The 14,156-nt window shown below is 46.4% G+C and overlaps 1 protein-coding gene across 1 annotated transcript in view; it reads right to left on the bottom strand.

Annotated features, from left to right (window-relative positions):
- Stard8 (StAR related lipid transfer domain containing 8) overlaps nucleotides 1–11,725 on the bottom strand; it is a 77,456-nt gene extending 65,731 nt beyond the window's left edge. Inside the window, exon 1 of the mRNA XM_040282128.2 lies at nucleotides 11,552–11,725. Within this exon, the coding sequence (XP_040138062.2) occupies nucleotides 11,552–11,596 (45 nt within the window). The 5' untranslated portion in view covers nucleotides 11,597–11,725. The remainder of the gene's footprint in view (nucleotides 1–11,551) is intronic.
- Nucleotides 11,726–14,156: the final 2,431 nt, after the last annotated feature.

Here is a 14,156-nt window from a genome sequence, read left to right as displayed (position 1 = left end):
ACAAAGACAATGACAATCTTCCCATTCTGTGAGCCATTCATTCACATTGTATTTATGCATTTCTTCACCCATTCACTAGATGCCTCCTTGGGGTCCAGCTCTGTGCTAGGTACCAAGGGATAGAGAGAAAGCAGACAAATGTCCTAACTTTGTGGAATTCACAGTGAAATGGGGAAGTCATTGACAGTACAAATCATTAAAATTCCATGTAAATACAACTGGAAAGTAGCACTTAAGGAACTGAGCAGAAGGAGTAATTCAATGCTGGATGTTGAGTTGCAGTACCATCTACATGAAGGAAGTATCAATTTGAAGTCAGTCTGGAAGATGAGTAGTTAGTTTTCATCAAGTAGATAAATGCACATAACAAACATGATGGGCAGAAGGAAGGGCATAGAAAAGTGCAAGGAGATGTCAAAGCATGTGCTTTGAGGAAGTATATATAGTCTGGGTGGAGAACAGAGCGCCAGACAGATACTAGAGCAGCAGGTAGAGGCCACACCATGAAGGACCTTGTAGGGCATCCTAAGAAGCTTTATCCAGAATCCAATGGGGGGCCAATGAAGGGGCCTAAACAAGAAAGTAACATATATAGATTTGTTTTTAAGAATGTTGTTCTAGCCAGGATCAGTTGCACACCCCTGTAATCCCAGTGGCTTGGGAGGCTGAGGCAGGAGGATTGCAGCCTCAGCAACTTAGCGAAGCCCTAAGCAACTCAGTGAGGTGCTAAGCAACTCAGTGAGACCCTGTCTCTAAATACTCAATGGTTGAGCGCCCCTGGGTTCAACCTCCAGTACCCCCCCCCAAAAAAAAGAATGCTCTAGCTGTGGAATGAAACATGGATTGGGAATGAGGAGGTTACATAGAGAACAGTGCACTGGTAAGATTATGGGTTGGACAGTGACCTTTGGGATAGGAAGTTTGAGACCAATATGTGGACTATTTCCATGGGAAAAGAACCAAAGTTAAATAATAGGATGTGGGAGGATAAGAAAGGAGTCCAAGATGACTCCAACGTTTCTGGCCTGTCAACTGAGTGAATGAGGGGCTATTAACTGCAGTCGGGAACAGGGGAAAAGTGGCTCACGGATATGGGAGCGAAGTCTTCCTGTTCTAATGAATCTTGCCTTGGATATGGTGGACTGAAGGGTCTGTGGAACATCTGCTCAGAGCTATCCAATAGACATTGTGGTAGACCTACAGATGCTAAGATGCATAAAGGCAGACATGGTCATTGCCCCAGAAGAGCTTGCAGTCTGGTGGGAGATAGAGTGATCAGAAAAAAACAAAAAAAGATGAAACAGTTTTGAGAGAAAAAGAAAAACAGGATGAAGGAGTCAAAAAGGGAAAGTCAGAGTCAAGGAAGGGATAAAAGCAAAAGGAAGGTTACTGTGTGAGAAGTCAGGAGGTCTGAGAGGAGTAGTTCACATACAAGTTGCAAGGTTATTAAACGACTTGGCCCAGCCCTGGGAGTCCTCAGCCATAGTGGCTGACTGGCACCAAGCTCACTCTCTTAGCATCTTTTCTGCTCAGTCTGCAGGCTCTCCAACCTGTCCTTGCCCTGCTGTCTGAGGGAAGGCCTGAAGAAATGGTTTGTCCTTTCCTTGCCTGATTTCTCTGCTTTCCTCTCCACCTTCACCACCCACCCCCACTCCACTGCCCCTGGTCAACCATGTGCCATAGACCCAGGCCTAGGGCCACAGTCATGAGAGCACGTTCTTCACATTCCAGCCTCCCCCAGTCCTCTGAGCTGGGCTACACAGAGCCCTATTCACAGCCTGGCCCTCCCTTCCTCCCTTCAGAGTGGGCCTCACCACCCCCAGGCGCAGCCCATGTTTTGCCAACACAGACTATGGCCACTATGAGAAGGCAGGTTCCCCTGACCCCTCTGGAGCTGACTCCTCTGTCTCTTGGGGTCTCTCAGCTGGGAGGTGGGTCCAAGGGGTTTGACCCTTTGTACCTGCATGAGTATATATGTGTATTTTATGCACTCATTAACTTTCCTCTGGGTTAGGCCTGGAATAGGGACTGGGTTGGGCCAGACTGTCACTGGACACAAGGATGGTAGGGCCACAGTCTGGGTTCCTAGAGGAGTTTATAGTCGAGTGTGGAGATAGCTGGGTACACGGGGGATGGCATGTGAGCCTGGGCTGGGTGGAACCTGCCACAGGTCTTAAATTGGAATGTCACCATGCCACTTTTTAAACCAGGGAACATGTGCTCATGTTCAGGGTGTAACTTCTACTGGTGGTGGGGTATTCTTCCATTGGAGGATGCCAATCTCTTCTCTGAAAAGGGGAGAGAAGACCTGGTCTTCAGAAGGACTGACTGACATGGGCATTCTGGGCCTTTGACCCTATGCCTTTGATCATTTCTTTGCTGGGCCTCAGATTTCTTGCCTAAAAAAGGCATCCTACCTGGAGCCACAGGAACTCTAACCATTTTATTTATTTATTTGTTTGTTTGTTTGTTTGTTTGTTTGTTTATTTTTGTGGTGCTGGGGAACAAATCCAGGGCTTCATGCATGCTAGACAACTACTCTACCACTGAGACACATCCCCGGACCCCTGACCATTTTATAAGTCACTGATACACACAGAAATTCCTAATGTCTCGAATTCTTTTCTCCTCTATTCCTTCCTGCCAGTCCTGATATGGCTTCCGATCTGTCTTCCCCATCCTGACCCCTCACCTGGCCCACGGGGCTGCTTCAGGCCTGGCTCCTTACTTCAGTCCCCTTTCTCTCTACTCTCCTCCAGCCTCACACCCTACTATCTTGGCTGTTTCCACAGCAGGCTGAGAGCTGGGCCAAGGAAGAGAGTGAATGAGCAGCTGCAACCCCCAGGGGTTCTCTGGATAATCTCAGGAATGTCATATCCTAAAGACTTGACTTTCCCACCAGCCAACAGGGACCCTCTTTCCTGCCCAGAGCTTGGGAGTCTTTCCGGAGGAGGGGCCTTAGAGCACTGAGTATATGTAGGAAGGGGCTGGAGGAGACAGACCCAGCAGTTCCAGTGTGGGATGGAGCCTCTTTTCTACACTCTAATCTAGTCTGACCAGTGGTGGGAGCAGAGGTGGGAGGAGGAGGAGGAATAGGGGAATTGCCTAAAAAACTCACTTCCTAAAACTCAGGGTAGTAACATCAGTGTTTTCTACTGTCCTTTCATTTCCATGGATGCTCTCAATTCTAGGCTCTCCTCAGCCAGGGTGGTGAGGGAATTGGCAGATCTAAGTTTTCCTCATTTTATAAATGAATACTTTGCAAGGTGTGGTGATGCACATCTGTAATCCCAGTGCTTCTGGAGGCTGAGGCAGGAGGATCAAGGGTTCAAAGCCAGCCTCAGCAAAAGCAAGGCCCTAAACAACTCAGGGAGACCCTGTCTCTAAATAAAATACAAAAAAGGACTGGGAATGTGGCTCAGTGTTGGAGTGCCCCTGAGTTCAATCCCCAGTACCAAAATAAAATAAAATAGTAATCTGAGGGCCCTAGCAATGGACATAGGGTCACGTACAGTAATTAATTCATCATCTTCACATTGAACTCCTATTTACTGACTCCCTACTGTGGCAAGGTTTTTCACAGATGTCATTGCGATCAGTTATGAAATGGGAAGTATGCTGCCCGTGTTGTAAATAAGGAAACTGAGGCTCGGAGAAAACATGAAGAGGCAGAACGTGGGGTAGTAGAAGGTTGCCTAGTTTCCAGCTACTATCTTTATGTCATCATACCACATTCTTTTCTCCAGCTCCCAGAGGGTGACCCAACCCAGGTTAGGGAAGTTCAGCCCATGCTCATTTCCAGAGCCTCAGCTCCCATTCACCAAGTGCAAGACTTCCTTTCCTCTGCCCCTTGGCAGTCCCAGCCTTGGAACTGCCAAGTGACCTGGACTCTAAGGTCCCTGGCAGCAGTGGCAGCAGCAGCTCCAGGGTTGGCCAGAAGGGTGGCCCCACCCTACTGTGAAGTCTCTGACCCCAAATCCCAGCACAGGCGGTCTGAGCCACTGTTCCTTGTTATTGTTACCAGTGACTTGGAAATGCAGGCCAGGCCTTGGCTCCCAGAGCTTCCCAGGCCTCCAGCTGCTCTCAGGCCCTAGGGGGTTCTGGGAGGCCTATTATTCATTGCAGGCTTTTTTTTTTTTTTTTTTTTTGCCCTGGGCCTGTCTCTTTCCTCCCCAGAGACCTGGAGTGGAAATCACTGACATTTTGGGAGCAGTCTTTGTTGTTTGTTTGTTTTTTTTTTCCAATTTGGCCTGGAAGTTTGGAGAAATATATGCAAATATAATGAGAGTATCAGAGCTAGAATGGCTCTCAGAGATAATCAATCCAACATCCCCATTTTATGGGTGGAGAAAACTGAGTCCCGGTTTATATAGCTGTAATGGACTCTGGAACTAGATTACATGGGTTAAAAAAAATTCCAAGGTAACAGCTGTGTGATTTTGGATACATTTCTAAACTTTTCTGTGTTTCAGTAAAATGAAGATGATAATAACTGTGCTTGCTTTGTAGGGCTGATGGAGAAATGAGCTAACACATGTGAAAGGTTGAAATGATATGTGCTACAGAGTATGTGATCTAGCAATAGTGATTCATGTTAGTTCCAACTTTCTTTAGTGTTTGTGAGAAAAAATAATCAAACCTGGCATTGCCAATCTCTAGCTTTCTCCACTTACTTCCCCCTACCAGTCATAGTGTCAGGCATACCTTCCACCCCCAGCAGCCCCACTTGTACAGTTTTGGGCACCAAAGAAGCTGAAGACAAAGGAAGAATTCATATCTGAGGAGACATAAGTCAGAGTTGAAACCTCACCTTCTGTTCCCCATCTCACCTGCCTATGGCCATCCCACCGTCTCCCACCTTCCAGAACAAATACAGTTTAATCTCAGATGACTCTTAAGCAAATAGCACCATTTGTGCTGAGATGGAACCACTGGGGGAGAGGGACAGAGTTCAGGCCTGGCAAATTCAGGGGATAGGAGTCCCTTCTCCACTCCCAGGACGGACCCAAGATGGTTCCAGGCTTTGCTCTTACAGGAATTACCCAGACTCCAGTGTGGTCATTTCTCCGCCTTGTGGACTAAGCAGGGTCACCAAGAACAAGTACTGGATAAACTTAGATTGGTAATTAATTGTATAGTTTCAAACCCTGAAATTTTCTCGACTGTACCAATCGTACCCATCAACAGGGCAATTAGGGATTGTGAGTATGAAAACATCATTTTATATGTACTAGACAGTAAGCTCCATGAGCATAGGGACCTATAACTATGTTGTTCACTGTTATCTAATTCCTCAGGGCCTTACCCAGAGTAGGTCCTGAATAAATATCATTGGGTGAATGAGTGAAGGAATGAACTCTTAAGGGTATTCCCAGCCTAAGGAAAATCTCCATTTCATTTCAGATAACAGCAATAAGCATCTCAACATGCTTTACCATCATTATTTCCTTTGAACCCCACCATAGCCTTGTAAGGTAGAAATTATAATTGTGCCCAATATACAAAGAATAAAAATGGCTACTGCTTACTAGGTGCTTTTTTAAAATAATTTAACCTTTATTAGTTTGTTGTCGTTTGTTTTTATGTGGTGCTGAGGATCTAACACAGGGCCTCACCTGTCCCAGACAGGTGCTGTACCACTGAGCCACAACCCCAGCCCTGTGTGCTGCTTTTTGAAGAGATGTAATAAGTATTTACTCATTTAAGCCCTAGAACAACTTTATAAGATGGTTTATATTTTTAGCTACATTTTATGGCACAAGAAACGAAGGCTCAGAGAGGTTAAGTAATTTTCTGAAGGTCACAGAGCTAGTAAGTTTTGGCCCTAACAGGTGAAGGGATTGATTCCAAATTTTACTCTAGATATCTTGGTATTTTCACTGCATCAAGAGCACCAAGGTTGAGCTCTCATACCCAAATTTCAATGTCTCTGGCTACGGATGTAGCTCAGTATAGAACGCTTGCTTAACATGTGTGAGGCCCTGGGTTCAATCACCAGCTCCACAAATAGAAATTTTAAAGTTTCTCACCACCACCCCCTCCACCATTGTCACCCAACCCCAATATCCAGGGCAAGTCCCTTGGATCTGTGCCTTCTCCTGTCTCCTTACTGTTCTTGAAGACTCTCCCGGCTCTTTACTCCATAGATGATTCCTTCAGATTCTGATTCCTGGGCCAGGCTCCTCCTTAAACCATTTCATTGACAATTCCATTGAGTCTTATCCACTGAGGACAGCTGACCAGCCTTAGACCACTCAGCCCAGATGTGGCCCAGGTAGACACACTCTCCATATCAGTCTCTCCAGAAATCAACTCCCAGATCTCTTTAACTCCATATGTACCAAAAACCTCACCACAACCTATTTTCTTGCCTCCATCCATGGGCCTGGAGCATCACAGACACATAGTATAACAGAATCTAGGTGACTTACAGTTAGATTTTCAGGGGCAACTCATGGATAGTATGAATTTTCCACAAATGTTGGGATCCAGGACCTACCACTCAGCCAACACAATATTTGACTGGGCCATGGTACTCTGCAGAGAGAGCCCTGGGGGTGAAGCCTCCTTCTATGGGGCATCGGGCCTTGCCCTGCCTTTGTTAAGCAGTTTTTCCAAAACATGAGAATCTATGTTATAATTTATTTCTTTAGATCCAGAAATTAGGAAGTGGCTGAGCATACATATCTCAGAGGTATACATATACCCTACTACTTCCATACCCAGACACACACACACAACATCACCCTAGACTGGTTGAAGGACCTGTGGCAATGTCCCGAGATGAAACAGAGTATCTGAGGAAGTGGTGAGCTCCACCTATACCCCATATCTCGCCAGGCAGATCCCCTGCAGACCAGAAAACTGCAAGTTGGCTGGGAACAGAGTGGGCCTGGAGCATAAATTCACATCAGGAGGATGTAGGTTACCTCATAGGCCAGTGCATGTGTACAGGAGTGTGAGCTTGCTTGAGGGATGTGTCTGTGAAAGCTTAAACCCACATGAACAGGAGCCCCAGCAACCTGGTATAAAATCAGTGACATGGAATTCCCATGTGTACCCCTGGGGAGAGCATTCACAGGACAGAGTGCTTGGGAATATGTAGCTGGGGGAATTGAGGAGAGCCTTTATGCACATACAGACTCCTATGTATGACCTAAGTATGAATACAGTGACCGAGGACAGGTATGGTGGCTCATGTTGGACCACAACTGTGTGGCTAATTTCTATGAGCTTTCCAAGTTTACAAGGGACTTTTCTGTCATGTTTGGCTTTGATTTCACTAGAAGCTTTCGGGGTAGATATGATAGCGCTGTTACCACGTAGGTGTATGTGTGCGTGTATGTGGCACATGAACAGAAGTCCCACATAGTATTGCTGTTAGATTTTACCAGAGATGGTTGTTTGAATTTTGCCACAAAACGAGTAGAGAGATTATCATACAGACCACATTTCAATCAGACTGTCTTGATTCAGTCTATGACCTTGGGCACATGTCTTTCTTTGCTGAATCTCAGTTTCCTCATTAGGAGTTTGGAAGGGGAAACAGACAAGGGGGAATAGATGATCTCCAAAGATTTTTTTCAATTCTGATATTGTGTGATTATCTACCTATGTTATAAGAGGAGGGGACTGGGGACAGTAGGGAGATTTGACCCTCTTTCTTTTTAATGTTTATTTTTTAGTTGTAGTCAGACACAATATCATCTTTATTTTATTTATTTATTTTCATATGGTGCTGAGGATCAAACCCAGGGCCTCACATGCACTAGGATAGCGCTCAACCACTAAGCCACAACCCTAGCCCCAAAAGATTTGACCCTCTTAATGTGTGTGTGTGTGTGTGTGTGTGTGTGTGTGTGTGTGTGTGTGTATGACACAGAGAGAGAGAGAGAGAGAGAGAGAGAGAGAGAGAGAGAGAGAGAGAGTCAGATGCATGCTTGGTTGTGGTGAGAGGCCATAGATACTTTCCTGGCCCCTGCTGGCCCCCAGGGCGGGAACATCAGACACGTATGGAACTATTTATACTGGGTTCATCTCACACCCAAACGTCTTGTCCCTTGGCTGCCCCTACCTCAGAGAGCCTCAAAGCTATCCCGAGCCCTGGCCTGGCCTCTTGCCACCTTCCCAGTATCCTTGGCTTCTGACGTGTTACCCTTGAGCAAGGTTTACTTCTGTTCCAAGACCCAGCAGGGTCGAAGTAGAGGCCTGAGGGGTGGGGGGGTTGTAGCAAAGAAGTGGATAAGACCTGAGACCATAACCCTGCAGTATGCAAATATAGAGTAATTTTATCCTTGCTTTGGTGTCCCCCAGTACACAGTTTAGAAATCTAGTGTATTGACCACCTATTCTATGACAAACATGTGAAATTCATGAACCCACGGAATATGCATGGCATCCCTGTGAGGCAGGTACTGATTAGTGTCCTTTTTCAGGCAAGGAAACTGAGGCTCAAAGGCACAGGGTTAATATGTGTGCATGTGGGAGTGTGTCCAATTTAAACACATTTATCTGCTTCCCTTCTCTTATATCTCTTTAGCTCAAGGACAGCCCCATGTGGTATGGAGTGGTAGGGAGCTCATTTTCCCCCATCATAATCACTATAAGGTTGAATTTGATCATCTGATAAAGCCCTTTTCAGCCATGGCGGGCTCTGCCACAGCCTCACCCCTCCCCTCGGTCAGCTTTCCCACAGCCACATGACTGCTCACAGAGAGGCAAGGCTCAGAGAGAAAGGGTGGCTCAGAGCAACTGACTGGGTTGACAGGCCCAGAGAGCCTGCCTTTCTGACTGGGGCCTTAAACCAGCAGCATTGGAAAGGGGAGCATGAGGCCCAAACGTGTGCATTGGTCTGGGGTCCTGAGATCTAGCCATGTATTGATTCATGTCTACCAAGATCACACACAACCACATCCCTGTCTGTGTGTGTGTATGCTTGTGCACGTGCATGTACACACGCACGTGCATGCACATGTGCCTCTGTGCTCTGTGAATACTTCTGCATATCTATATAGTTTTGCGTACATGCTTGGATCTGTGTGCTTCCGTGTGTCCCTGTGTGCTTGTGCATGGGGGTACTTGCCAGCATCAGAGAAATTGGGGTAATGAGTGCAAAGCAATTTAAATTCATGCCAAGCACCCAGAATGATTAATTAGGGTAGTAGTCAGGAGTGCTTCTTAAACCTGGGACCTCAGAGGCAATTTCAATTCCCCCTTCTGTTGCCTTTATCATTGCATCTAGCTTCTCATCATCTCCTCGCCACATACCCTGGCTCTGCATCTCCACTTAGACCCTTCTATTCCACCCCCGCCTGCTGCTGCTAGCGTGTGTCTCCTAAAAGCACCCATTCAATTATATCCCTATTTTACTGAAATGGGCTCTCTATCCCCTAAAACAGGAATCCCCAGACTTTGGGATTTCATGGATAAAGAATTTAATTTTTTAAAAATTTTTTATAAGATTTCGAGAATTTTTTTTATTCTTTTTTTTTTTTTGAGAGAGAGAGAGAGAGAGAGAGAGAGAGAGAGAATTTTTTAATATTTAGTTTCAGTTTTTGGTGACACAACATCTTTATTTCATTTTTATGTAGTGCTGAGGATTGAACCCAGCACCCTGCGCATGCCAGGCGAGTGCACTACCGCTTGAGCCACATCCCCAGCCCAAGAATTTAATTTTAAATAGACACATTTTTGTTTATGATTTTAAATATTAAAATATTTTAAAATAAATCAAACTATTTTTTAAATTTATTTTGCCGAGGACAGACATTTAGAATTTTTTTTTCACGCCATACTATAGTAAGGACTCAATAATATCCACATAAAAATAGTTTGAATTGAATTAATTCAGCGTCTGAGTAAGGACTCAATAATATCCACATAAAAATAGTTTGAATTGAATTAATTCAGCGTCTGAGAAACCACACTACATTAGTCCTTGTCTTCTCCCATTCCATTGCAGATGGGACCCCCACTGGGTGAGAGCCTTGAGCCCATGGGTTAATTTCAAACCCTTGGGGCGGGGTAGCCTATGCTTCCTTCTCTTTAGTGCCTCTGTCCTCGAACCCCTTGCTTGAGCCACATCACCAGAATGAACCCTCCCCCCAGGCACAGCCACCGTGCTGCCTGCAAGCTCTTGCCCATGCAGTTCCCTCTGCCAGGCATGCCTGGAATGCCCCTCCCCCCTTTTTGGACTGACAAACTCTTCTCTTCCTTCAACCCTCAGGCTCAGCCCAAATGTGACCTCCTGTGAAACCTTTCCAAGTCCCTCCCCATGGAATGGATCTTTCCTTCCCGAGGGTCCCAGCAGCCCTTTCATCCTATCTTAGAATCAGGTTAATTGTTTGAACATTTTCCTGTCAGGTCGGACTGTGGGGAGCCACATAGTGTCAAGAAGGGCATGGGCTTAGGTGTTCCAACCACAACTCTTCCAGTCATATTTGAGTGGCCTTGTGGATATTCCTTAACAGTTCATAGGATCCTTTCCCAATTATCAAAGCAGGAAAACTACATATTTTAGTAAAATTCACTACCACAATGAATGAATTCAAAGTGCCAGGTCTGTCTGATACATAACAGATGCTAAATATATATGAGTTCCTTAATACTTGAAAGCAGAAATCATGCTTTACAAATCCCTGTTGATTCTGCTGTGCTCATCATGTACTTCCTGTGGCCAGGACATAGTAGGCACTCAAATATTTACTGACTTACTACCTATCCCAGGGCTGGTATATAGTAGGTGCTTAGTGAATATCTGGCACTTTTCTTATCTCTTTTACAAGGACAAAAACTATGTCCTTTTTCATCTTTCTGTCGCCCCTACGGTGTGTAGCACACAATAGGTGATTGATATATGTTGATGGAGATTAGTAGTAATAATAATGAAAACAGATACAATTACTTGTGTGGATGCCGCATGCTGGGCATCATGCTAGGAACTTAACACACATTATTACATTTTACGTATAAGAAATAAAAACACTAACAGCAACCTCTTTACCCCATAAGGCTAGTATAACTATTGTCCTCATTTTAAAACTAAAAAACTGAAGCTCAGAGAGATTGTCTTATCTTCATGTGAAACCTTAGGAAGCAACAGAGGTGGGTTTTAGGAAAAAGAGCCAGCTAGCAGCCATGCATGGTGGCACAAACCTGTGATCCCAGCTACTCAGGAGGTTGAGGCAGGAAGATCACAAGTCTGATACCAACCTGGGCAACTTAGTGAAAAACTCTGTGTCAAAATAAGATAGAAAGGACTAAGGTATAGCTCGGTAGGAGAGTCTAGTATGTGCAAAGCCCTAGGTTCTATCCCCTGAACTGGAAAAAAAAAAAAAAAGCCAGGTGGCTTATTTATTTCCTTAGGAAAGCAGTAGAAGGTCACAGAGCTGATTAAGAGACAAGGGTGAGACTTGAACCCAAGCCTTTTTAGCTCCAAGGGCCTCAGGAAATCTCAGGAGCTGGTCTGATCTGTCTTTCTCAGCCAGTAATGGTCCCAGCTGCTTCCTTCCCCCAAGAGCCATGGGATGGGCTGGTCTGGCCGGCCACTTACCTTCACTTTCCTGAAGCAAGACCAGAAAACGTCCAGCAGAGGCATGGTGCTGCGCGGGGAGCTGATAGGGCCAGCGAAGCTTTACTGGGCATGAGCCTCTGCCTCTCTGTGGACGAGGCTAGAAGGGACCCGGGGCTCAGGGACAGCCAGTCCTGGCCCTGGGCTCCATCAGCCAGCAAGCACTGCGAGGGAGGCGGAGAGCAGCGGCTGGCCTGAGATCAGCTGCCTCGACTGCCGGCCCCTCCCGGAGGGCTGAGGGAGGGAAAAAGGGAGGGAGGGAGGGAAGGAGAGAGGCTGGCTAAGGAGGAGGGACCGGGAGGCGGGTCACTCACTGATTCAAACTCGGCACCGTTAACCAGTTGGCTGAGACTGGACAGCAATGTCAGTTGAAATTCCCGGGACGTTACAGTTTCCCAGCCTGGGTGTCTAGTCCGTGTGCTGGCTCCGGCAGCAGTCCCATCACCTGTGTGTCAGTAGGTCTGGCAGGTTGCCTCCTGGCCCATTAATACATCAGCTCTCCCTAGGGCCTTCAGGTACAACCCAGACCAGGCAGGAGCTATGGAGAGAGTGCCAAGGAGAAGGAGCAAGGAAGGAGTCCCTTGGCCCTTAGCAGGAAGGTGTGAAGGCCATCAGTGGAAGGGAAAAAGCTGATAGCCTTGGAAACACCTCAAACAGGTGGCTCTGAGCTCTGTGTCAGGGGATCCTTCTCAGCCCCACTCTAAAGTCAGGCATCCTGACCCACGGGCACTTCTGGGATGCCCCCTCCATCTGGGTCTCAGTTTTGCCAGCTGGGCAAACTAGTTAACCTTGCTGAGCTTGAATCAGGGAGTGATCTGCCTCCTGGTCCCTCCGCCTTAGACAGCCTCTTTCCTTCCCTCCCTCCCTTCCTTCAAAGTCAATGTATAGAGGTCTCTATGTCTCAAGTTTGTTTTTACGACTCCTATTTAGAGTTAGAAACCGGGCAAGTCTGGAAGAAACCCGATTCCAGAAATCAAATTTATGTCCTCTCAGAATGCCCCAGCTGCCCTCTAGGAGTGCACAGGAAGTCAGGTAACTCCCCCCAAAGATTCTGAGTCTTCAAAGGCCATTTCATCCATCTCCTAGCTCACACAGAACGGGTGTACATCCCTTTCTGAACATCTCCTGTCGAGATGATACCTTCCTTCCTTTATCCACTCCCATGCTCAGAAAGCTTCCAGTCTGAAATCTAAACCTGAACCCTCTGGACGCCCTGAAGTCAGTTCTTTCAGCAGAAATAGAGTTAGCACTCTGCAGTTGTAGAGACTTTCTGGGCAGGAAGCCATTAAGAAACAGTGATCCTTCCACCCCCACACACCCTTTCCCCAGACCTCAAAAGGCAGGGTGCCATGGATAGTGGTTAGAAGCTTCCAGGGACCCCATGGCAAAGGGCCAGGCTTGGGTCTCTGGGGACGCATGTCATCAAGAGCCCCAGAATAACTTACTCTCTCATTTCTCTTTCAGAGACCAAGTTGGTCAGGCAAAGGGCCAGTTTCTGGGACTCTGGAGGGTCCCAAGCCTGCTTTGAGCAAGCCTCTGCCTGCCTTCAAGGACTTTGCTTATCTGTGGTTTTGTCCTGAGGTCTGTTCAGAGAGTATACAAGAGTCCCTCCTGATCTGCCTAGGATTTACTCTGTGGCCCTCAGTTTTGCTAGTAATGCCCTGAGGTTGTAATAACTGATCTGTCACCTTCTCACTCTGACCTCAGGAATATCTCAGATGTGGCCTAGGCTTATAAGGGGAAGCTCCCTACAGGGTGTGGAGGAAAGTGTAAAATGAAGACCCAGGACAGAGATTGTTTTCTCCTTTGAGCATATGCCCACGTCCCCTGCAGCCAGAGCCCTGAGGATGAAGAGCCATGGATCAACTGTTGTAGGAGAGGACACATGGAGGCCTAAGATTGCTACATGTTCTCTTCCTCCCTGCAGTTCACCTCCTTTAGATTCAGGACTCTGGGAGGAAGTGCATTCTCTGTGGCTTTGGGCATTCGTTTGGGAGGTGATAGTGCATAGCACACCACACTGACCTGAGAAAGCAAGAGACTTCAGTTTCTGTTCTGGACCTTTCATTCCAAGTTAGCCTGAGATGGTTAAGCCCATCTGGAAGTAGACTGCCTGGATTCAAATCCCAGTACTGTTACTCTCTGAGTGACCTTAGCCCTGTCACTATATTATTTCCCCTCTGTAAGATGGGAGATAATAAGAAATCTTACCTTGTGGGAAGGTTTAAACTGAAAGAGTTAAAGCATTTACTACACTGCCTGGCATGATGTTAGTTCTCAATAAATGCTATTTGTATTATTGAAAAACAGAGGCTTTTGAGCCAGAAAGACTTAGATTTAAATTCTGGTTCTGTTACCTCCTGGCAGGGTGCCCTTATAAAAGCCATGTTCTTTCTCCAAGCTGGACCATGGATTCATGCTTACATAAGGGGACTGCTGTTATGAGTTAACAAGATAACATTCACATGCACTCCCTAGCTTGGTTCATAATAAGTAAGTATTCAGAAAAGGTTATCCCCGACCTCCCTCTTCCTGTTCTGGGTGCTCCTGACTCTCCCTCCTTCGGCAAAAGCAGAAGCAGCATTGA

The sequence above is a fragment of the Ictidomys tridecemlineatus genome, chromosome X (assembly GCF_052094955.1).
Source record: "Ictidomys tridecemlineatus isolate mIctTri1 chromosome X, mIctTri1.hap1, whole genome shotgun sequence".
NCBI classification, from domain to species: domain Eukaryota; kingdom Metazoa; phylum Chordata; class Mammalia; order Rodentia; family Sciuridae; genus Ictidomys; species Ictidomys tridecemlineatus.
Note: the sequence above shows the minus strand (reverse complement) of the source record. Positions and strands in the feature narration are given on the sequence as shown.